At 44.2% G+C, this 25,384-nt stretch overlaps 1 protein-coding gene across 1 annotated transcript in view; it reads left to right on the forward strand.

Annotated features, from left to right (window-relative positions):
- Window positions 1-23,734, forward strand: part of LOC148030215 (uncharacterized) — a 67,175-nt gene extending 43,441 nt beyond the window's left edge. The window contains exons 6-11 of the mRNA XM_087686487.1: window positions 1,081-1,137; window positions 20,860-20,940; window positions 21,100-21,134; window positions 22,768-22,857; window positions 23,187-23,352; window positions 23,459-23,734. Coding sequence (XP_087542613.1) covers window positions 1,081-1,137; window positions 20,860-20,940; window positions 21,100-21,134; window positions 22,768-22,857; window positions 23,187-23,352; window positions 23,459-23,563 — 534 coding nt within the window. The 3' untranslated portion in view covers window positions 23,564-23,734. The remainder of the gene's footprint in view (window positions 1-1,080; window positions 1,138-20,859; window positions 20,941-21,099; window positions 21,135-22,767; window positions 22,858-23,186; window positions 23,353-23,458) is intronic.
- Window positions 23,735-25,384: the final 1,650 nt, after the last annotated feature.

The raw sequence follows: 25,384 nt of genomic DNA on the forward strand, positions 1-25,384 counted from the left end.
ATTTTTTCTAAATTCTTTAATGGACAGTAGGGAGACAAGAAGGGAATAAACCCATATAAGAGGAGTCAACGATCTTAGACCTTCAGGGGGTAAAACATCTGAAATGGGTGCCAAGAAAAGATTTGCAAAGCATATGGAATGGTTGATCTTAGACACAAAGTACAATGGATTGTGATGATTGTAGATAATTGAGCATTTTAAGCATTCACATAGAGCATGCGTGCTATCTACTCATGTATCTGCTTTAATAGTGCAGGTATTATCTGTGTAAAACTGGAAAGCTATTAGGGACAAAATACAACTAGGTACATTTTTCTATTTTTGATTCAGATTGTATGATTGTCATCAGGACAGCAAGGAAGGTGCACCATTAAGCCCCTATTGGCCTAACATTGCTATGTATTGGTAGGTGACACATGGCAATTGTGAAAGCCATGGAAAGTGACAGAAGCTCACATGTGGTATCATGTAAAAGAGCACATTCAGATGAGGGCCACGTGTCTCTGTCAAGAATGGCATGTGTGCCACATCTTTAGTACAATACATGGCCACAGACTTCAAGAAGGCAAGTGTGGTGAAGCATAGCAACATCTTGGTCTTTTATGAGGTTTTTCACTGAGAAACTGTGTCAAAGAGGGGGCAAGTGTGGGCAGGCAGCGAGACAGCTTACTGTGGTTAACCTTTCTGATGGCAATCTTCATTTGAAGATTTTGCATTATGCATGAAAGACAGTCACTGTGTAGCTCCTCAATTGTATCCAAGTAACTGTGTTATTTAAGGAGGACTTGATGAAAAACTAGCCGTTATGAAATTTCACTGTTTTCTCCAGTTTAACTGTGACTGGTTGGAGTATTGAGTGATTGTAACCGCGTTATTACAGTGTACTCAAATAAAACTTGTTATTCAATTTGAGGATCTGCTGGTGTCTCTGTAAAGTAACATATCTAGTTCTTTGTACTATATGCATGAAGTGAACCTGGAGTTTTATTCACTTATATGTGAGTTTTGGGAAGAAGTTTACATAGCTGGTTGTGAAAAGGATTCTGCAATGTCTGACATTTGCATTGTATGCTTTGACAGGAGAGACAAATATCCCGAGATGATCGAAGAAGGGCTGGTTTTTTAGAGTATGAAGCTGTATGTTTTTTGTTTGTTCACTTCCAATATGATGTGCACTTTTTAGAGAATGTAGCTGCATGTTTTTAATTTCACAGTTCCAGCATGATGTGGTAGATTCTTAAACATTGACAAGCAACCTGCAGATTCAAAGCAAGGTTGAAGTGTATGGATAGTGGATTGTTTATGAGCTCACGTTTGATTGCTGCTCAGGCTCACGTATCCAAATCTTTACTATTCCGAATACAAATATCTAGATGAGTGGTGCAAGTCTTTGCTGGATCTCTTTGAATGGAATGATTGTTTCATTCAGCTCTATTTTCTGAAACTGCCTGGTAACAACATGTTTGAAAAGATGATGTGCGCCCTTGGCCCAATGCGCTGGCTGCTTTGGGTTGGAACACCTTGGGATGATGATTATCGGCTGAATTCTACTTTTTCTGCAGTCCCTTCCTGGTCCCAATTTTGGGCCTGAGAGGGGGCCTTGAGCTAGAAAAGGTATTGTATACTAATTAGCTCTTTATTACAGCCCCATAAGGTTCCAATTTTGGGCTTGAGAGGGGGCCTTGAGCTAAAAGCAGCATCGTATATTGACTAGCTCTTTATTACAGCCGCAGAACATGCTTATTATCAAAGTTATCATTAAATGACCGCTTTCTAAATTCCTAGAACATGCTTATTACCAAAGTTTCTTTCCAAATTCCTAGAGAGTGTCTGCCCCACATGCCAAACTCTAATTTGGGAGGATCCGCTGATCTATAAATAGAGAGGATGCCCACCACGTAATCCCCATTCTTGTTTGCAAATTGATTGCGCCTTGTTCTATGCTAACCACGCCCCTTCTTGGCAGCCATCTTAGTTGGAGCTATTGTCCATTGTTACATTTATCGTTTCCTCCTAAGTTTTCGTTTGAACGCTCCCTTATCCATAGACACTTTTTACCTTCTAGCTTGAGGATAGTTTTTTCCTTGTGTGAACACCCATCAGTTGGTGTGGTACTTAGTACCTTAGGGATTGCAATTTCATATCATTCTCATATAATGGATGTGATATTCTAGCACTCTCTTCTCTCTTGCTATTCACTTGTTCACTTTGAGTTTTCAAGCCAACTCCTAAGAGTAGTTGCACTAAATAGGTGGGATCTCTTACTAATATTGCTCACTTTGACTAACCTTCCAAGCTTTTGCTATCAACTACCCTAGTAGCCCAACTAACATTGTAGAATATGTATGTACCAAGTAACTTAGTTTCCATAAATATCACTTTCCACTCACGGTTGAGTCTCTAGATAGGCACTAGAATTCTAATTCTTGGCTAACTATGGCTTCCCCCCCATCTTGCAGAAGCAACTCCTCATAATTTGCTCCTTGCCATTCTTGTGGTGTTTTATCTAGGAATTGTATTTTGTTTGACTTTAAGGAAGTTTGTTTCAAATTGTAGCATCTAGAAGTCCACCATTTAAATTCCTTTGTAATTTCTTTCTATGCCTTAATAACTTAATTTCTTTTATTTGTTCAAGAGAAAAGAAAAGCATTCAAAGAAATCAGCCTAATGTCCAAAAACCCATAAATCTTAATTCCCTTTTTAAACCCCCTCCCCTCACAATTAATTTATTTAAGATCTCAATCAAAATGTTTTTCTTTCAATTCCTTAAACTAAATAACGAACAAGATAAAACCTATCTCCTTTTCCACTCCCGCACATTCACACACAAAGTCTATTTTTAAGCCCAAAAAATTTTCCCCCTACTTAATAATTTATTCTTTTGGCCCTCCTCTCTTCACTATAATAATTAGCAACTAAAATGAAGTGATTTTAAGTGCTTCTTTGTCAGTGCTGATGCTTATCCTCATGCTATTGCTTATCCTTTCACATATAAATTTCAAATAACCACATGAAAAATTTAAATATTTAGAGTATTTTGTTTTTATTTATTAGTAAATAAATTTTTATAATAAAGTGTGTAGCCCATTTCAGGTTATCGTAACCCTTAAATCCCAGTGCACAGTAAAGAGATAACTACATGGTTTTGCTTCAACAGTTTAAGTGCATAATTTGACTTAATAATCTGATTTTAATTCTTTATTAACTTATAAAAGTCTGATAAAATCATATAAAATCAGAATCATGTTTTTTTCCATACTCACAAATTTTCAGCTAATATTAAGCCATTTTCATTATTTTCATATACTGAAAAGTATAATTTTTACTCAAAAAGCTTAGTTTTTCAATTTTTAGAAGTAGTAAATGGATTCTAAAAGTTCTAAGAAAAATTATAGAGAATCCTTTTCATATCCTTAACACTAGAGAAATATCAGATCCATCTAACATTCTTCCTATAATTTCTTATGAATTTTCAAAGGTTTGTTTACAACCAGTTTCGTGTGTTTTTCTCAACTTTTCATTTTTAAAAAAATTTCAAACAAAGTTTACAATTCATATGAAATACATAAAATGCATAATCAGGTTTGAATGCATAGATGAAAAATATTAAACATGGTAAATTGAAAAATTTCTATATACTAATTGATAAAACAATGACACACTTACTTGGAAATTTCTCAGTGCATAGTTGCATCTTTGGAATTCCTTGTCTTTGCAGGCTAGCCAAAGATCCCAATCCTCCTACACTTCAGCTCAGCAGCAGCCACTTTGATTCCCCCCACCCATAGCATTTCACAATTCTTACTCGAACCATTGTACTTTACAAATCTTTGAGAGAGAGAGAGAGAGAGAGAGAGATGATGGTGGTTATGATGGGGGATAAAAGGATCAATTGAAGGTATGATAGGGGAAGTGATTAATGGAGAAGATGACGATGGGGCAAAAGATGATGATAATGAGGCTGGTGATGGTCAAGTAGGAGTGGGTGATTATAAAAAAGGAGGCTACGATCAAGAAGAAGCCGAGGATGATAATGAAAATGGGGGCATGGTGATAGAATGATCAAGAAGAGGAGTAGATTGAAGGCGATGATTGTAGTTGCCTCCTCTCTTCCCCCTCTCGGCATTGTATCCAAAGTCTCTGTAATCCCGATTCCCTCTCTCTCTCTCTCTCTCTCTCTCTCTCTCTCTCTCTCGGGGTGTAGAGAGGATGGTGCATCCTAAGATCCTCACGCCTCTCCCTTCTCAACAATTTTCTGAATGGCTCTTTCCTTTTTCATAAACTCATGTTTTTTCCTTTCTATTCATTGTCTTTTCTTCCTCTAAACCTTAGAACCTTTAAACTTTCAAATCTCTCCTTAGACTTACCACTATCATAAATTGACTTATCATAACTTCACCCCTACCTAGCATTCCTACAAGGATTATCAAGCAGGTGCAGCCAGCCATCAAATCAAATGCAGGTCATGGCATCCCTCTTTAAGCACCAAGGATGACGGTGCTAAGAAAAAGAGATACAATTATTGCAGAAAGAAGGGGCATGTTTGTATGATCCCTCTTCACATAAACATGGTCTTTTAATGGCTGAAAATTATAGAGCACAGTTTGATAGCGGAGCTTCCAAGCACATAACATCTTTTCGTGACTTGTTTGTAGCATATGCAAATGTACAAAAGGGGGGATTTGTTATATGTGCAAATAATGCTTCGTATGCAATCCAAGGTATTGGTCAGATTCCCATCATTGCAGTAGATGAAAAAACCATCATGCTTGAAAAGGTCTTATATGTGCTAAACATAAAGAAAAATTTCCTTTCAATTTCAACCATTGCATGTGTTGGTTTTGTGGTTGAATTCCATATGAATCGATACATGTTTATGACTGTAGTGATGGGGATGCCCTCATTGTCATTGGTACATTGCACAATGGACTCTATCAACTTGATTTATATGAGAGGGGTGTTATTAGAGTTCTTTGTTCCTAGCCCGAGGATAGCCCTTCAAGAGTGATGGGATGGGAAGGAGGCATGGGTGGAACGCCTGGGTCATGGCCACCTTGGCACTCCCGCCTCCTCTTGCCTAACGGATTCCTCACTGAGCAACCTCTCATCATCGGGGCTGAGGTCCAAAGCTCTTCGTCATGGTGGTATAAAAAAATCCCCTTGGAGCAGGGTTCTGCGTCTAACTGTGGGGGAGGAATAGAGGATCTTTCCTCTTATTATCTTGATTATATATTTACAATCAGATCTAACTATTGCAAGCACAATCAATCTTTCTTGTGCAACCATCAATGCATGCACAAATAAAAAAGAAATAGTAGTAAGTGTTTTTAGCATAGGAATCAATCCCACCCAATGCATGATTGCTGATTAGCCTCTTAAACAGCCCCAAAACACACTAAAAATGCTCTTTTAGAGTAAAACCCTAAAATGGGGAGCGGTTCGAGAGAGTTCAGTTGAAACCCTAAAACGGGGAGTGGTTTGAGAAAGTTTAGTGGAAATCCTAATTTTTGGGGCGCCCTTCCACATCTATAAATAGACACGTTGCCCCCATTCAGCTATCATCCTTGTTTGAAGGTTACACCAGCTCACACACCCTCTGCTGCTGTTGGCGCCCAGTTTCCAGCCTGCAGCCCCTGCCTCCATCTGCTGTCTAGCCATCATCGACTGCAGCCACATCATCTTCAGCCTGTCCATTGCTGTAGTGCTGGTGACTGCTACAAAACTGTCCTAGACTGCTGTTCAGCCTGCTGTCCATCATCTCTAGGATCAGACAGCCTGCGTTTTCAGCATTGCAGGTCCTAACACTCTCAGATACTATTTTAGCTTGCTGTTTACAGCAGACTGTGCACAGTTTCCAGCCCCCGATCGGTGGTACACTGCTGCGTTTACCAGTTTCTAGCCTCTAGACTGCTGCGTTTTGGTGACCAGCTTGCTGCCATTCACTATTCAGCACTCCTACACTTTGACTGGTGGTCACAGACTTGGGATCCGTCTTCGGTGGACATAACACTCCAACATTGCTGTGCCCTTGAGCACACTGTACACTCTTACATCCATTTACAACATTCATTCACTTCAGAGTTACGTTCTCTCTCTCCCTTCTTCTGTTTGTGTTTGAGTTTCGAGTTTTGCGTTTAGGGTTTGAGTTTTGCCCTCTGTGTCTGTGTTTATGTCTTTGTGTTTCTGTCGTGGTCGTATACTCTGTGTCCCCTCAGTGCAAACCCTAGCAGCCTTCTTAACATGGTATCAAAGGCGGTGCTCTTGTAAAGAGTATCTTGCTGATATTGTTGAGAGCTAGTCTCTCTGCGAGGCACACAATACGACTCGTAACCGAATCACAATGTCCCAGACACCTTCTTCTCCAGTTCCTATGATGTCTTATCAGGCTTCTCCATCATTGGAGGCCTTGAGACGGCATTATGGACTCGGTGAGGAGGACGACACTCCACCTTCACCAGATTTCACTAACATGACAGAGGAGGACTTTGAGGAGTACTATCGCAACAAGTACGGTGATGTTTACATCCCTCCTACCAGTTTTGCTACCACATCCGGACCGGTTGGTGAGGCTAGCCACCTCTCCGATCATGGAGGACATACGGCATTTGCAACATCTGGCGATTCATCTTCATCATCCCAGCCAGGTCCAATGTCAGGTTTGTACAATTCTTTTGTGTTGCATGAATCAAAACCCTCGCCTGTTTCTTCTTTTGAGGTACAAGATCTGGATGGCTTTGCGTATGTAAACTTCAATAGAGGGGGCTCACGAAGTAGATGGAATTAAGGTACATCTACAACTTTTGTTTCATTTGAGTATATCACACACACTTCTCACTTCCCTCCCATCCACCCTCTTCTATATCACACCTTGATCATCTCTCATCATCTTTCCAAAATCTTGGATTACACTTTACATTTGCTTCACACACCGTAGGGGTTGGATCTTCCATCTCTGCTCCTAGCACCTTTTTCTTCTCCACCCCATTCTCTACCTCTTTGCACCATGGTACTTCGTTAGGGGGAACGCCACCCTTTAACACAGTGCCTCTCACCTTTCAACAAATGAGCACACCCATAACTCCTGGGTCGACTGTGATGGGTATCCCCCTCACTATCCCCAGCTTCACATCTCCCATGACCACTCATACGCGGGGGTTTCCATCCTCAGCTTATGGTGCGTCTTCACACTCTCCTTGGGTTACACCTACGCAGGGATTCCCAACTTCTGCTCCCAATGTTTCCATCCCACCTCCTTGGGTTCCTCATGTGGCTACCATGTCCATCCCACCTCCTTGATCATCTCTCATCATCTTTCCAAAATCTTGGATTACACTTCACATTTGCTTCACACACCGTAGGGGTTGGATCTTTCATCTCTGCTCCTAGCACCTTTTCCTTCTCCACCCCATTCTCTACCTCTTTGCACCATGGTACTTCGTTAGGGGGAACGCCACCCTTTAACACAGTGCCTCTCACCTTTCAACAAATGAGCACACCCATAACTCCTGGGTCGACTGTGATGGGTATCCCCCTCACTATCCCCAGCTTCACATCTCCCATGACCACTCATACGCGGAGGTTTCCATCCTGAGCTTATGGTGTGTCTTCACACTCTCCTTGGATTACACCTACACAGGGATTCCCAACTTCTGCTCCCAATGTTTCCATCCCACCTCCTTGGGTTCCTCATGTGGCTACCATGTCCATGCCTAGTCAACCCATCTTTACTTATGGATCCACCTTGCACACTACCCGCATGCCTGGTAGGCACTTTGGGGCCCATTCCCAAGTGTACTCCACTCCTCCATCCTACCTCCACTACACTTATTCACACTCCATCTCCGAGCACTACAACTCTTGTTGCAACGGCCAAGAATGCCTTTACGGATAAGACATGTTTTAATGGGTTAAATTTCACTACTTAGTTGAATTTCATGCAACAAGTGCTTGAGTCTCAGGGTCTTTGGGACCTCGTCATTGGTCTAGAGCCTATGTCGGACCCTCGACTAGCTCATCCTGACTATATCAGTCAATGGAGAGTCCGCAATGCTACAACTAATGTTGAGTTGATGTAGGGATTGCTTCCTGAGTTTCACTCTCAGTTGTAGCACTTCCCGCTCGCGTCAGAGCGTTGGAGTCACCTTCTCGACCGCTATGTGGCTCGTGATCGTACTCAGCGCATCAATCTCGACTTTGAGCTTCAAGAGTTCTCTCTTAAGAAAGGGGATGATCTGAAAGTCAAGCTGGCTGACTATAGGCAGTTACTTGCCGAGTTCGCCACTATTGGCTCTCCAAAGTTAGATGATGATCAGGTTACATTCTTCTTGAATAAGTTGCCCGCAAAATACTTCGATTTCATTCAACACATTATCTCCCAACCTCGATTGCCAACCTTCTACGAGTTTGAGTGCCAGTTCTTGCCTTACGTAAGGCTGCATGATCAAGTCCACAAGAAATCCTCATCACAGCCTTATTCAGAGCAGAGGGGGTTGGTTGCCTCTTCTTCAGGAGGGAAAACCACCAGTGGCAAGAACTCGCTAGATGCGAAGGCAAGCCAATCAAAGGGTGACTCCTCTTCCTCAGATGGAACCAAAGAATCAAGACCTCTCTGGCAGCAACTTCGTAAGAAAAACCGGTTTTGCATACACTGCCAGAGAGCAGGCCATGCGGACGAGGAGTGTCGCTCCAAGGCCCAAGGTCTTCCACCTAAAAAGCCTCAGCAGACCGCTGCGACTCCACAGTACAGTGGGGCTATGCCTTCCGCTCCTGCTTCATCTGCTCCTTTAGCACCCGTTGTTGCTGCTGGACATGTGGCTCGTGTACAGTCTCAGCAGCCCATCTCTTTCACTACCCCTAAGGGACTGGTTGATTGGTCTGCAAGTTCCGATCCCGTTGCACTTCATGCATCTATCTCACCTTTCTCCCCACCTCGTCAGGCGTTCCCTTGGCAGAGCCCTGCTACTGAACGTACGCGATGGTGGCCACCTTCTTAGACTAACATGTCTCTAGGTCCTTTCGGATACCCTAGGTCAGTCTAGCATTCATTTTTTGCACTCTTAGAGTCGGGCCCATAGGATTTTTGTCTCTACATTTTAAGTCTTCCGCTGCATTTACTCACACACACATACACATTTGCATCTTTGCACTTGTTCCTTTAGTTAGCTTTTCATTTTAGTTTAGTTTTTTTTTTGGAGCATCTCACTACTGACCTTTGTGATTGCAGACTTTGATCTCCTTTACAGGTTTTGTTTACTTGCTGATTAGCCTCTTAAATAGCCCCAGAACACACTAAAAATGCTCTTTTAGAGTAAAATCCTAAAACGGGGAGCGGTTCGAGAGAGTTCAGTGGAAACCCTGAAATGGGGAGCGGTTCGAGAAAGTTTAGTGGAAACCCTAATTTTTGGGGCGCCCTTCCACATCTATAAATAGACAGGCTGCTCCCATTCATTGCTTTGCCATAAAGCAAAAATATGGTGCTTGATCTCCCTCCGTTAAAAGCACCTACTCACAATGTATGTGAAAGTTGTGTACTTGGTAAAATGCATTGTGCTTCGTTTCCCAAAGGTGGATCTATGCATGCTGATAAAATGCTACAGTTTGTGTGCATAGTGATGTTTATGGGCCCATGCGTTTCAAATCCATTGAAGGATACTTGTACTTTGTTATCTTCATTGATGACATAAGTTGTCATTGTTGGGCATATGCTTTAAGGCACAAGTTAGAAGTGTTTATGTGCTTTAAAACCTTCTTGGCAAATGAGAGTGAATGGAAACTAATTACACTATGGATTGATGGAGAAAGGGAATATATGTCATGGGAGTTCAACTTTTTTTTGGTTGAAAAGGCCATTATACATTAGTGTACTCTTACACACCTCAACAAAACAGTGTGGTTGAAAGAAAAGTCGCACTTTGATGGAAATGGCACATTGTATGCTGTCACACAATAAGATGTTCCCAAAGTTTTGGCTTGATGCTATTATCTGTGTAGTGTATATATTGAATCGTAGCCCCACCAAAGTATTGGCTGAATGTACGCCTTTTGAGGCTTGGAATGGATGAAAACCAATGGTGTCTCATATTTGTGTCTTTGGTTGTTTGGCATATAATTTGATGCTACAACCACAAAGACATAAATTGCAAGATAATGCTATCAAATACATTTTTATTGGTTATCGTGCAAAAAGTAAAGGGTGTACCGCTTATATCAACCCTCCAATAAGATTTTGGTTAGTAGAGATGTGGTATTCGTCGAACATGCTGGTCGGCTCTTCATGGGCAGCAAAATTCAGCCCAATGTGGATCCTATGGACATGTTTGACAATTTATTGCCATTATTTCAACAAAGTGCATCTGATTTTGGTTAATTTCAGCAACCTCTTAAGGGTTTTCAAGAGTGAAATCTGTAGCAAAAACATGCTGAAAAACAGTTTGATTTTCAGCCCATTTACCAAGGCATTGCTGATTATGAAGTGGCTGATGAGAGAGCTGCTATTTGGGAAGATAAAACAATCCCTAGATAGATGTTAGATACATTATAGGACGATAGACAATCTGTTCCACTTTCCAATAGAACTAGAGTGGCCACTCGCCATGCCCAGGGTAACTTGGTTGCACATGCACTCATGGCTACTACATGCAATGAGGAACTTATTTCTTTACATAATGCTTTACAAAATGAACATTGGATGGCAGCTATGCAATAAAAAATGGACTCTATTCATAAAAATGACACATGGGAGTTATGTGGCTTGCTTGTTGGCAAGCGTGCTATAGGGCCAAAGTGGGTTACTAATTAAAATGTAGATTTGATGGTAGCATTGATTGCTACAAGGCACGTCTTGTTGACAAAGAGTATGCCCGACAGCATGGGATTGACTATGATGAGACATTTGCACCCACTTCATGTATAACCATCATTCACAGTGTCATTGCTTGGGCTGCTCATTATGATTGGCATGTGCATCAGTTGGATGTGAAGATTGCTTTTCTGAATGGTGATCTTCGTGAGGAGGTTTATGTCGCACAACCTTTTGGCTTTGTTCAGATTGCGTCAGAAAGCAAGGTATGGCGTTTGCATGAGGCCCTTTATGGATTGAAACAGACACCTAGGGCATGGTATGAAAAGATATATGCATACTTGATTGCTCTTGGCTTTAATAATTCACACACTGAAAGCACACTTTATATCCGCAAACATAGGGATAACCTTTTGATTCTCATTCTTTATGTGGATGACATGCTATTGATTGGGCCTTATGAAGCACATATTTCAGCCTTAAAACTTTAATTGCAGCATGCTTTTGGTGTGACAGATCTTGGCCACTTACACTACTATCTTGGCATATAGTTTACTGCAGTTGAGGGGCGCATTATTTTGCAACAATCTAAGTACATTGGGTGTCTCCTTGGGCATTTTCAGACGCAAGATTGCAAACCTATCTCTACTCTATTTGAGACAGGCTATAGGTTTACACTTGATGATGTAGGAGATTCATTTGATGCTTCTCTTTATTAGCGAACTGTTGGCTGCTTATTGTATTTGTGTAATACATAGCCAAATATTCAATTTGGGATCCCTCAGTTGGCATGCTTTATGCATAGCCTTGGTGCTACACATTGGCAAGTAGTTAAATGTGTGCTTTGCTATCTTAAAGGAACTCGAACATTGGGCCTTTTTTACCGTAAAGGCACATCTCTTTGCTTGCACACATTCACAGATAGAGTTTGGGCTGGTTATTTTGACATGAGGGTGTCCACTAGTGGTAGCTGTTTCATGCTTGGTGATTCATGCATTTCTTGGTTGAGCAAGAAGCAATCTATATTGGCCACATCTAGCTATGAATGAATGCCGTGCAACATTTACAGCTACGTTGGAATGTGTATGGCTTAGATGCCTTTTGGTTGATCTTAGTGTGCAACAACAATCACCCACTTCTAGCTATAATGATAGTTAGAGTGCCATGGCAGTTGCGAGGAATCCAAAATTTCATGTTCGTACTATGCACATTGAGGTGCATTATTATTATGTCAGAGAGAGGCTCCATGCAGGGGAGGTTAACTTAGTTTATTTTTTTTGCAAGTAAAATGCGGCTGATTATATTACTTAAAAAAACAGATTACAATGGAGTGCTCATGCTTAACAGACTAGCTGGAGCTGATGAAAGTTACAAATACATCATGTATACAAGCCTCTCAAGGCGGTCTAGGGGGGATGGGGACAAGAAGCCATGGAGGGGGGGTGTATTGCCATCTGGGGTTGTCTGCCTGCATCACGAAAAATAGATCCTGGTCGCCCCAAGTGCGCATAAAATGACATTGGAGTTCCTGACGAGCCCTGGACTCGCCATGCACCTGATCCCATCAGCCGTGGAGGGAGTGGATGATGGAGGTCCGGAGCTCTGCTAAGGTCACCTGTACTAAAAGTTTCTCTCTGCCAAAAGCCTCTTGGCATCGTGCCTTCCAGATATGCCAACTAGTAAGGCTCCCTATGATCTCCCATACCTTAGAGCAGTCTGTTGCTGGCTCTAGCACTTGACGGATGGGTAGAGCCTCTAAACCGACCACTACGCACAACCTTGCCTCGATAATGAATATCGTGTCCTGCATTTCGGCCTCATACAGAAGGTGACGACCCTGGTTGACCACTTGCCAGCAGAAAGCTTCCCATGAGATACATCAAAGGTTGGGTGCTATACGGCGAAGGATGCGGCATGCTCCTCTCCACATGAGTTGCGTCGCCTCACATGACTAGAGGCAGTGCTTTGGGGTTTCCAGAGGTTGCTGTGTGCAACGCTTATAACCTCCCTCCTTCTGCATTTGGGCAAGTCAGCTTTCCACCGCCAAGCCTCCATGTGCCACCAGCCATAAAAAATATGATACCCTCCTTGGTCTCCATCTATCCCATAGGCAACGCCAGGAGGTCCGTTGGAAAGGCTTCGTGATGCTGTGCTCCGCCCTGTGTCTGCTACGTGACGGTGCCCAATCCATATTCTCTTGCATCAGTATGTGTCTGTCAATCCTGACAGTGTACTCCAGGAACCTCGGTGGCTTCTTGGCGACCGCAGTGGCCGGCCATAGCCAGTCTCCCAAATCCCACTCCAACTCATTAAGTGGCCTGCCCTCCTAATTCTAGCGGCATTACTCTCTGAGCTCCTGCCAAAAGACAAAAGGGTCCAGCCGCCATGTCTTCCCTTGAAGGCCCATCACTTGGATCCTCTTCCATGAAAGGACAGCTATCCCCGCATCCTGCTGTCCTTTGTCAAGAGCCAGACGCCCTCCCTCCTGTACGGTGAAGAACATCCCAGGTGGAGCGCCGCCCACTCTACTTGCCACCTGTAGGGCGATGCCTGCTAGTGAAAACTTTGCGGCCCATACCTCCCCAGGCTCTATCAGCTCTCGTATCGGGGGGAGCAAGCCACTCTTGAGGTATTGCTGCGTCTATCTCCCTTCTCCTTAACTCCACTCCTCTTTGGCAGCCTAATACTCGCTGCAACATCTCCTCGTCCACCATCCTATACACCTCCCGCCATGTCCTGATGGTACGAGCCGGGCCAGCCTCCCAACCAGCCCACTGGACGTGGAGGCGCTTGCCAATCTGTGCCCCTTCTCGATCCCTGACCTGAGGGTTCTAGATCACCAACTGATGGTCTATCTCCTCCTGGCAGCGTAGGGGGCTTTGGATTAGGGCCTTACAGAGGCCCTGCCACATGCGGAGCAAGCTGCATAGGAAAGGTGATTTAGGGCGGGTGATCTGGACTAACGTGAAGATCCATCTCAAAAATGGCCTCCAGTTCTTGCCAAGCCTCGGTCTATAATCCTGAAGACCCTCTCGTAATAGGACTTTCCAGGTCTGCCCTCCCAGTGTGAGGTTGTGGAGGCTGCGGACAAATAGCTTGCCCAAGAGGGCCATACTCTGATACTCTAGGTCTATGATCCTGAGCCCTTCCTCTGACCGATGCCGTATGGTGGTCGCCTACGCCACCTTGGCCTTGGAATCCTTGGAGCCGTTTGACCCGGACCAAAGGAAGTTCCGCACTAGGCGGCGAAGCTGCACTACGCAGGATGAGGAGAAGTACCAACACAAGGCGATGTACTGGGCTGTCGCTAGGAGGACCTAGTTAACCACCAGGGCTCGGCCGGCTAGTGAGAGGCGAGCCGCGCTCGAGTAGGTCAGCTTTCTCCAAATAGAATCCTGGACTGGAAGAAACTGCCGGGCGGAAGTGATGTGGAGTCCCACCTAGAACCCTAGGTACCAGACAGCTCTGCTCAACCATCTAAATCCCAGGTGGACGCCCCACTCTGTGCTAGAGTTCGGGTCTGTGAGGAAACCAACCGACTTTCACCAGTTGATTTTCACTCCCATTGCAAAACAGAACACCTCAAGAGCTAGCCTCACTCTCTCTAGCATCAGCTCATCATCCTCTATGTAGAGTGCTGTATCATCTACATACTCTGAGTCTAACAATTTAGTCTCCTCTCTCATTGGAAGTTGGAGGCCGCGTAATCCGCTCACACGTGATGTGAGGAAGTGGGACATTGCCTCTGCAAAGATTAGGAATAGGTACGGAGCCAGGGGGCAGCCTTGCCGAACCGATCTCTCTAGCCGAAACTCCTCCCCACTCCCACCACCTATGAGAACCCTGCTGGTGGCCAATCTGTAAAGCATGGAGACCCCGCGAATCCAAGCTTGGGGAAAACCCAACCTCACCATGGTGCCCTCTAGGAAATCCCAGTCCACCTTGTCATAAGCTTTCTCAAAATCTAAGAGTAGTACCGCCAGTCTCTGCCCAGTGTGCTGAGCTTGCTTTGTTGCCTCAAAGAAGGTGAATACATTGTCCAGGATGCTCCTATCATGGATAGAGCCTGTTTGTGTGTCATGCATGATGTCTGGAAGCACGGGGCGTAGTCACCTACCAATCATCTTTGCTAGTGCCTTATAGGCCATTGACAATAAGGTGATCGGTCTCCACTAGGAAAGCTCCAACCGGTCTCCCCCTTTGGGGAGAAGATTGATAAGTGCCTTATAGGCCATTGACAATAAGGTGATTGGTTTGCACTGGGAAAGCTCCAATCGGTCTCCCCCTTTGGGGAGAAGACTGATAAGGCCTGCAGAAAGACTCCCTGGCACCTGTCTTGAAGTGAAAATCTCTTGGAAGGCCATCAGTGGGGGATCCTTCACCACTTCCCAGTAGGTAGTGAAGAAGGCCTTAGAGAGGCTGTTCTCTCCTGGGTATTTCTGCCTGTCTTGTGTATGGAAAGCCTCCTCTAGTTCCTTCTCTGTGAAGGGGGCTAGGAGGGAGCGTCCCATCTCCTCTGAGACCAGGAACGGGATGTGATCCCAGACTTGCTGTCTATATCGTTGCCCTCTAGTTGAGGCTGTCTCTTGCTGGAAGAGGCGACTGTAGTAGTCGGTGGCAATCTCCATCACCTCGTCTGGGTTAGAACGAGTCCTCCCATACTGGTCTTGAAGGCTGCGTATCTGCTCTCTTGAGGTGCAAGGCTGGTGCACCTAGAAAAACTCCATGCACATTGTGTCTCCCTTCCGCTCCTAGAATGCTGCTGAGGTGCGGAAAGAGAACTCCGAGCGCTTGTCCTCTAGGCCAGCAATGGCTGCTCGTGCACGCACCGCTTGTGCGTGGAGGGTGGGATCCCCTACTGCCTCCTGTAATAATCTCTGTGTGGCTGCAAGGTCTCACCGGAGTGCTCTCTACTCCTCCCAACTGTGTTGCCTAGCCTGTATGGCTACCTCTCGGCAGATTCTGCTTGACTCGGCTAGGATCTCTGCAACCTCCTTTGCGATTTGGTCGCTCCTCCCCCATAGATCGAGTTAGGGATCCGACAGGATCGTGTGTCTAGGGCAGATGCTGGGGATCTAGTGTCAGGAGAACCGGGCAATGATTGGACAAGATGGTGCTTGCCAATTGCCCAATCTGGCCTCCATGAGAGCCTCCCCACCCTCCCACATAAAACTTGTCCAACCGCTCCAACAGGACTCCACCTAGCCACTTGTATCCCCAAGAGAAGTCCAGTGACCTCTCCCTCTTGTGGAAGGTAGGGTCTCTCCAGGCATCGCATGCTCCTACTGCCAGTAGAAAGACCTCCCATGCCTTCTGCTCCTCCCCAGCCATGCCTTGGTAGTTTCTGCCTCTACCCTGCTAGTTCTCCAAAGCCTCCAAGTTGTTGAAGTCTCCTCCAACGATCTAGGAGTCCACCTTTGGGAGTCCATCTGCGATCTCCACCCAAAACCTGTTGCGTGCCCTAATGTCCGTAGGGGCATAGACATTGAGGACTCCAAGGCACAAGTCCCCAACATCCAATCTGATCCATAGAACCCTCCTTGCCACTATCGTCCCATGTTCTCGTACACAAGCAGTGAGACTCTGGCCAATAGAAGTGCATACACCTCCACTCCTGTCGTGGGCACCTATGACGTGCTCCTAGTAGGTGTGTGAGCTGCTCGGGAGTACCTTCCCTACCTGCTGGGCCTAGGTGGGAGTGAGCTTGTGCTCTTGTAGAAGTAAGATTTCGATCCGTCCGGCAAGGGCAGGTTGCAGCTCTTGCCAAACAATCAACTTCTTGGAACCACGTGCCCCACTGTAGTGGAGACTATTCACATTCCAGGATGTAAGGTGTAAGCTCATTGGGAAACTTGCGACTGACCGAATAGGCATTTGTTCGGTATGGAGGCTGTTGATGAGGAGGAAAAACTATGGGGCATGCAAGTACGCTTTGCGCAAGTCTGGACGGCAAACTCCAGTTCCCCATGGTGGCCCTCAGCCGGCGGACCATAGGGTTTATAGATGCTCTAGGTGGTACTATCAATGCGTCTGTCAGCCGTGCTGAGAGTCGTGACTCTGTACATTGGTAGAAACGGGCCGCCTGTGCTAGGGGCCACTCGATCACATCCCATGGAGCTCTCCATTGTGGGGGCGCTCAAAAGATAATGCTCAAGTGTGGGACCTCGGCGCCAGCCCACCAGTTAATGTCCATCATGTAATCAGGCCACTGCTGTGCAAACAGTGCTAGTCCTCCCATCCATTGGGAGATGTGGTCTGCCACGTGACTCTTCAACTCCTCTATCTGTGTCGTCGTCCAATCCTTTGAGTGAGAGGACTGAAGGAAAAAAGTGTAGTTTGGTCCATTTAGTGGTGCTAGTAGATGGACCTTGCCCCTCCTTGACTTACGAACCATGAAGATCCCCACCTCTAGAGATACTGGGAACTCTCCGCATTCCGCAACCCTCAGGTAGGACCATGGGCCACTGCGGAAGAACTCGTGTGGCAACAACTATGCCTGTCTCGGGAAGGCGTGGCGCAACAACTATGCCTGCTGGTGGCTGTGGGAGGGGAAAAACTGCTGGTGCAAGGAGGATGTAGGCGTGTGTGGCTCGCCAGCTCCTGTGGGAGGGGGGGGGGTGCTCGGCAGGGGGGGTGGTGGGGGGGAAGAGGATCGAGGGATGGTGGGATGGTTGGAGGTACGTGGCGAGTGTTGGGGGGGGGGGGGGGGTTTGGTGGCCCTAGAAGGGGGGGCTATGGGCCAGGGTCAGTGGAGGAAGCTTGGAAGGTGGGGGGGTGGGTATGGGGGCTGTGGGATCTTAGGTGGGGTGGTCTGTGGCACGGGTGGTGGCTGTGGGGGACTGCGGTCCTGTCGGGTGGGGCGGGCTGCGGAGTGCTTTGCCGAGGGGGTGTCGCTCGCCCTCCTGCTTCCTGCTGTCGAGGCTGCGTCTGAGGAGCTGGCTACGGCCTCCCTGCCATCTCCCTCTCTGTCATCTCTGGACCCATGTGAAGCCGTCAACGTCCACCTGCGGGCTTGTCAGCAGAGCCGCCTTGGCTTCGAAATGTGTACAATCTGTTGCCTAATGCCCAAAGTCGTGGCAGCGCAGGCATTGCTCTGGTTGCCCAGTCACAATGACTTGCTGCCTAAAGGAGTGACCTCCTGCCTCAATCTCCAGGAACTTTGGTATACTCTTTGTGTCTTTCATGGCCAATCATACCTTTGGGACTCCTGTAGCTGCCACTACATCCGCGAAGAAGGCAGAGAGAACTGTGCCGAAGAGCCATCCAAAGTCCTCCACTAATTGGCGGTACTCTACCTCCAGTTCAGGGAAAAGTAAGGTGACTAGGTGTCTAAGAGATCTGTTGTGGAGCGCAAATGACTCCATAGTGAAGTTGCTATACCAAGAAACCATGTAGATGACCCCCTTCATGGAGGCATAGGGTGAGCTCTCCACTAACTCACGAGCTGCATCCGCAGAGGTGAGTAGAACCATGAAGATCCATCGGCCCATGAGGACTGCCTCCACGATTTGCACTGTGCCAATGCGCAGTGTGGAGTGGAGCCAATCTCGTACCTTGGCCCTCCATGGGGAGTGTCCAATGACCTGACCAAAGATGGCTGTTTCTTTCAACTCCAACTCTGTGGCATGGATGGGTAAGAGTTGTTCCTTAGAGAGGATGATGCGCAAGGTGTTTGACTGGCAGGCACTCGCAGAATGCACCGGCGTCTAACCAGAGGTTTCCATTGCGCGTCCCTGTTGGAACCTACCTATCACGCTGCTATGCTACCGGGGGAGGAGTTGTGCAGGGGGAGGGGGGGAGCAGTGAGATGCCAGGGGGGAAAGGCGGAGCATAGGCGGGCCTAGGGAGGGACGGCGGGTGTGGGTGGGGTGTGCAGGGCAGGCGGCGGCCGCAGGGCCGGGGGGGGGGGGGGGGAGAGAGGCTTGTTGAACGGGAGGGAGGAGGACTGACGAGAGGGCGCAGGCAGGGGGAGAGGAGGACTGGCGCAGTTGACAGTTTAGTCGAGATGGGGGGGCAGTGTCGCATCGCGATGGCGGGAGTTTTCCGGGAGCTGAAGCTTTGCACAAGGTTACATCGGAATGTACTAACTCTAGAGGAGAAAATTTCGGCGAAAGACTTGGTTTATGTCCCTACACAAGATAACTTGGTAGATGTGTTTATGAAAGCTCTCTCTAGAGAGAAGTTTGAAGCCTTTTGCAAGGCTCTAGGCTTGATACTATTTGGGGATTGATTTGCCTATTCTCCGTATATGTCCACATCATTCATTGGAGGGGAGTTTGTTACACTTATGATGTACTTTCATATCATTCTCACATAGTGGATGTGACATTCCAACTCTCTCTTCTCTCTTAATGTTCACTTGTTCACTGAGTGTGCATGTGTGTTGCTGGAAGCCTAACCTAATATCCATTAGCTAAGCACCTGCATCCAGCCCTTTGCCTGCAGTCTACATCAGCAGTTTCTTGTGGGTGGAAGTTTCCATTGCTGCCAATTGTTTCCAGTCATCACCATCATCCTGGTGCCCTAAAGACTGCTGTGTTTACTGCTGACCAGGCATCTATAGTGTGCGTTTTCAGTCCTGCAGTTGTCGCCAGTCATCTAGGAGTTCTTCTATTGTGTTCCTATTTGCAGCAGTCGCCTGGTTCTTCTTGACAGTTTTCTGCCTGCTGCCTACTCTTTTGAGCTGCTCTAGTCATGTTCAACCTGATCCAGTCTCTTCAAATCTGTGTTTGCAGCTGTTGATCACATCTAGAGGCTGTTTACTGTGTTTCGGGATCTGTATAAAGTATGACACACTCTCTAGCTCATATTCTCTACCTCAGTTCTTTAGAGACACGAGAGTTGTATTTGCTTTGCGTAGTGTTTACTGCATTGAGCATTGTATTTTTTCATTCATTATTCTGTGCCTTGTTGTACGATTGTGTTTGTATTTTGGGTTTGAGAATTTATTTACAGCACCTCAAAATTGAGAAGCACAATGAGATCATGGTTCTTAGAATCAGAAAAAGTAACTCCTAGAAAGTGAAGATTTTGTTCAAGATGCTGCTTTCTCCAAAGAAATGTGTTTGAGTGGGGTGGATGATGTGTGGCATCAAGGGAGCGGATCTAAGACTAATCGTCTTAGCAAGGATCTTGTAAGAAGTTTTTAGCAAAGTGATTGAGTTAATATCTTTATGCTAGAAACAGGATCTGGACAGCCTTCTCTTTTGTGAGGTTACTTGTCTACTACTTTGCTTGCATCATTGCCATACTTAATCAAAGTTTTTGGCAGTATTACCGGCCAAAATCCCAAGGAGTTAGATTTCTGATTACTGTGCATATCATTTTTTCTTACAAGACTTATATGGCTTAGACAATCAAGAAGTGTCATTCTTGAAAAATGCAGGTCACATCCTGAGCTTGTTGAAGATCAGCACTATTTTGGTGGTTAATGGCCAGGGATGAGTGCATCAGCAATCAAGAAAGTCAACCTTTGGCTGCTGAAGTCCCCATAAGCTTCATTTCAATTGGGACCATTTCTCATATGAAGGAGAATGTGATGGCTTCTCTCAGACTCCTTTACACAACAACCTTAGGCGATGGTCAAAGTCAACTTTGTCCATTTATTTAGACTGATTGCAATTATGCTGATGGCTACAAGAAGAGGATAGAGATTCTGAGGAAGGCTGAATATGGAAATGTTGCTGTGTCTGTTTCATAAAGTGCAAAATTATTTCTTTTTTTAATGAAAAGAATTACTACTCAAGAACCCTTCAGTGTATCATCAGTAATGTTAAAACAGAATACAGGATCCAAGTACAAAGTAATGAAGATAACCACATGGATGAACATCTCCTAGGCTCTACTCAAGGGAGACTGACTTGTGCATGGATGAACATCTCCTAGGCTCTGCTCAAGGGAGACTGACTTGTGCATATACTGTATATGCACAAGTCAGTCTCCCTTGAGCAGAGCCTAGAAGATGTTCATCCATGTGGTTAACATGCATCTTGTTTATTGGAGGGAGGGAGGGGTTGAGGGGTGTGGATATTTTGACCTAAAATTTACTTTGCTGATATCAGCTGAAGCGGGAACTTTTACTTCTGACTTTGGGAATTGCTGCAGTTTGCACCATATACTGTGCTGTGTCCTTTTCATTTGAGGTACACTGTCTTGATTGTTGTTCATCTTGAACCAGAAACTTTAACCTTCAAATTGACTGTTAGATTACTTTACTTCAGAGAGGCTATAATGTTGTCGATATGTCAAGTACCAGTAGAATCTACTAAAGAAAAAATCATGCTATTTTGTGTTGATTTCAGGCATCCTTGAGCTACGGCATTGGAGCAGCAGGAAGGTAATGAAGCATACGATTCTGTCCATGTCAATGTGTTGTAATCCTAACTACGTTTATTATCATTTAAGATCATGTCATGTGGTCTGATTCTCAATGTAAAAGGTTATTTTCAAGGATTATTGGCTGAGAAACATGTTATTTACACGCTCATTCCTTTTAAAAGAAGGTACTAGTAATAACCCCATTAATTGTATCAACTGAGATTTAAAAAACAACACAAGCTTTTTCAATGACAATGAAAAGATATAAATAAACTTCGCCAAGGTATCTGCTTAGATTAGAGTGCATAAAACCAGGGCTGTTTAAAGATCCAATTTGGTGGCATTTAATGCCAGACCATGTGCAGATCCAACTGCAGGAAGGTGCCTGAATCCCAAGTACCAAGAAAGGCATATCTCCTTCTCATACATTCAGTCTCTCCTTGTATCCTCTTGAAGAGAAGGAATAATCTTTATCAAGGACTTGGAGAGAGTCTTTGCCGAAGAAATATCCCGCTGTTCAATGTTCAGTTCAGACTGCATCTTGCTGTCTAGATGTACCAAGCTATAACATTGGTCATCAATTCCCATTGTCACAGTCACTCTGTATGTGAGAAGTCTGGTGTCAGAATAATGTTTAAATGCTTCCCTAAGATCAGGAATGGAAGACTCCAGTCGTTAGTCAGCACTATTCCTGGTAGCATCAAGCAAGAGCAACAGTGTCGAGTTGAATTTGCAGGTTTGCATGGTAAGTCTTTTCTTTGAAATATACTTGTAGCTTTTTCTGATCATTGTGGTTGTGTCTGCATGTGCATGCATGTCTGTTCAAAACGAGGGTACAATGAAAAATTGACCCTCCAAAAAGTTGGAGGTTACATGAGAGTTTCTTTTCTAAGGGATCAGTCGTTATCTATTTGCTCATATATAGTTAGCAATAGGTTCATGCTTGGGAGGGCACCTTGAATTATTGTGGCAGCCCCGTTGAGAGATGTTTCCAAAATCCACATAGCTTGAAGATTTGGGTCATAAGAAATTTCACCATATGTGGGCCATCTTGCTGAACTTACCTACAATAGTGCATATAGCATTGTTTCCGTTCTCTGAGTTTGGTAGTTCTGAAATAAAGTTCCAGATCAATCCTCTCCCACGGTTGAGAAGGCATTAAACAATCCTAGATTTTTTTTCTCCTTACATAATTTGAGCCTGCTGAAATTATTCAGTCATAAGGTCAACATGCTTCATTTCTGAAAATCTAAAGATCTGAAAGATGGTAAAAGCAGTCCCCTGTAGTTGCCAAGTCAAAAGGTGTGGAATTCAAAATCAAGGATATGTCTCCTCTGATCAGAATTGTCTAATTAATTGAAAGATTATAAAGGTATTTTGTTAGCCAGTTTGATGGTAAATCTGGAGGTGGTGGAAAACATTGCTTTTCCACAATGTTCACTTGAACAAATACAGTTACATATGATTTCTTTGACCCGCCTAACTGTTGAGTTTGAAGTTCTCTCCTTAAAAAGGGGCTCTTTTGTGTGGGAAAAACATTAGAATATTTTGTGGGTACATTGTCGGCTTGCCATGTTTGTTGATACTCTTAGGATGATAAAATCCTCTGTTTTGATACTAGCTAATCTCTGTCCCATTGGACCTTGGAGCAGTTTGCTATACCTCAGGCTTCTATTTCGTCATGCTGATGAAATCTCAGAAAACAGCATTGCAGAGGTCTTTCTAGGCCAACGTAAGAAGAAGTAAGTCATCCAGAGCCTTTATGTTCTCTCTCCATAGGTCAACTTTGTGTGTGCATGTGTGTGCACTGTACCTGTATATGCATACACATGCACATATGCATAAACACACACACACACACGTGCACATATAGTATACATGCAAATCTATGCACATACACATTGGGCTTAGGGGAGTAGTATAAAATATCACAAAAAATTGCCCATAGGTATAAGTTTGTGCATGTATATATAGACATATACATCATATGCAAATTTGACTATGTATACATGGACATCTATATCTGCATATGAATGAATATGAGAGATCTGATAACTAAGTTTTTGAGCAGGAAGGGTATTCGAAGCACAGATATAAAGGAGGCTTTTGAGAAGGTAGTGTTAGGGAGCACTTTGGCCTTCTCTTCACCCAGGCTTGTTGTTCCAGCTGCACTATTTGGGTTATGGACACTTGACCACAGGTTAACTGACAATGACAATGCACAGTTTACATTGCAGGTATTAGTTTTGTTCTCTCTCTCTCTCTCTCTCTCTCTCTCTCTCCAGTTGGTTTTCAGGTATTATAATTATCAAGCTTCTGGACACACTGTTTCTGAAACTGCAGCTGGCTCCTTTGATGCTTGGGTTCTTTGCCTACAAAGCTGCCCTGTTAGTACAAGCCTTCCGCGAGAACAAGAATCTAGCCATGAGTTTTCCAAAAGATGAATAGATTCGGCGAGATGATTGTATATTGGATATGAAATTTTCCTACATCTATGCAAAATAGAGCCCAAAAAGCATGATGTCTTTCTTTCATCTTTCGTCTGTTACCTGACCTATATCTATCTGCAAATGAAATTTGGGGAAAGAAAATAAAAGAAACCAGCACTCTTGTACCAAATGGTGTTAAATCATTGTCAGTCCTTCCATTGAGAACAGTGCACACATGCACATCCGCAAGCACATGCACCCTTACCCATCAACACACACACACCCCCCTCTCTCTCTCTCTCTCTCTCTCTCTCTCTTCAAACTTAGATGGTATCAATGAGCATTTATGTTATGTTCCCTTCACACCCTCTCTTCGACACACCCCCTCCTTCCCTCCCCTTATTTTCTTTCCCATTCTCATATTCCCCACCATTCACATGTATTTTTATTGGGTTGCTTTGGCATAATTAAGTTGTGTATTACACACTCGAAGGGCAAGCTCATTTTGGTAAGGTGATAATCCAAAACCCAAGTTGGGTAGTAGGGAACATTGGTAAAAGTTGTCATAAGTTATCGTTGAACAAGAAATAATGGATGCATAGGGACAATCTTGGTCTTGGACATTGAATGGATCCTTATAAATGACTTGTGCTATCATTCAAACTAGGAATAATTAAACATTTGTCTGGATTAAGGTTAATGAGAATTGGAATAACTTTCAAGCTCAAAGGGATTAACATGTTAAATGTGGATGGATAGCGGTTAAGGACAACAATTATCATTATTCTCATTGAATTTCAACATATTGAAAATTATAGTCTAAAGGCTTAGACTACATTGGAAGATAGGCCACTTGCCAAGTTGAGAGAGAACATGCCATGCAAGCCTACTTAAGACTAGTGTAGATTGGTTGTACTTAATGAAGGCTCATTCCAACCAAGGCAACCACTATTATGTGCATTTTATTGATTGTCTAGTCCAATGACAACAAATAGCATGATTGGATAGAGATAGTATGTCTTCTTTTATGCCTCCATGAGAGCCTATGGTAGAAGAGTAGGGCTTGACAAACATTAAAACAACACTAGGGCTTTGTTGCTTGTTTGAAGATATTGTCACCATTAGAATCAACATCAGTATTATCTTTCAAAATTCCCTACTTGATTTTTTCTCTTAACAAATTTAAATGTATTTGATATTATTATATTGTAATTAAATGTGATTATTGTTGTAATTAAGGTTTTTCAATCATCTTGAGAAGCATTCTCATAAATTGAAGGGTCCATGAGCAGAATAGCTATTACAATTGAAGAGATTACATTGAATTTGGCTTGCATGCAATTGTTGAGTTAATTTGTGTCAAAATCAAGGGGTAAATTGGATTGTCATGTTGTTGGTCATTTATGACTACCCAAGAAGCCCAAATTTATAGAGAGATTATCCTATATCTTAGCATGCTATAAGTTCATGCAATACAAGTTTAAAAAATATTGCAAGGGGCTTCAATTTTGGAGCCAATCAAATGTTGACTATCCAAGATTAAAGCAGTAAAGTATTTATTTTGAATTTATGAATTATTTGCTTGTAGTTATTGTTAAATTAGCTCATTTACCACCCTATCCAAGAAAAAAGCTTAATGTCATGGTTCCATTGCTAGAACCACATCAATCCCTTCAAGTAGATGGACTTGAGCTTGATTGCAAGCTAATGCAATTGCAATTCCTTGAATTTGTGAGTACAAATTAGCAAGCATGTTATCATCGTATTCTAGTAGTGAGGGTTCAAAGAATGGTAATGCATCACATTCTAAAGGATTGTTGAGTCTTGGAAGAAATACGAT

Source organism: Lygodium microphyllum, chromosome 10 (assembly GCF_053477565.2).
Source record: "Lygodium microphyllum isolate KBCC chromosome 10, Lygodium_microphyllum_v1.1.10, whole genome shotgun sequence".
In the NCBI taxonomy this organism is placed as follows: domain Eukaryota; kingdom Viridiplantae; phylum Streptophyta; class Polypodiopsida; order Schizaeales; family Lygodiaceae; genus Lygodium; species Lygodium microphyllum.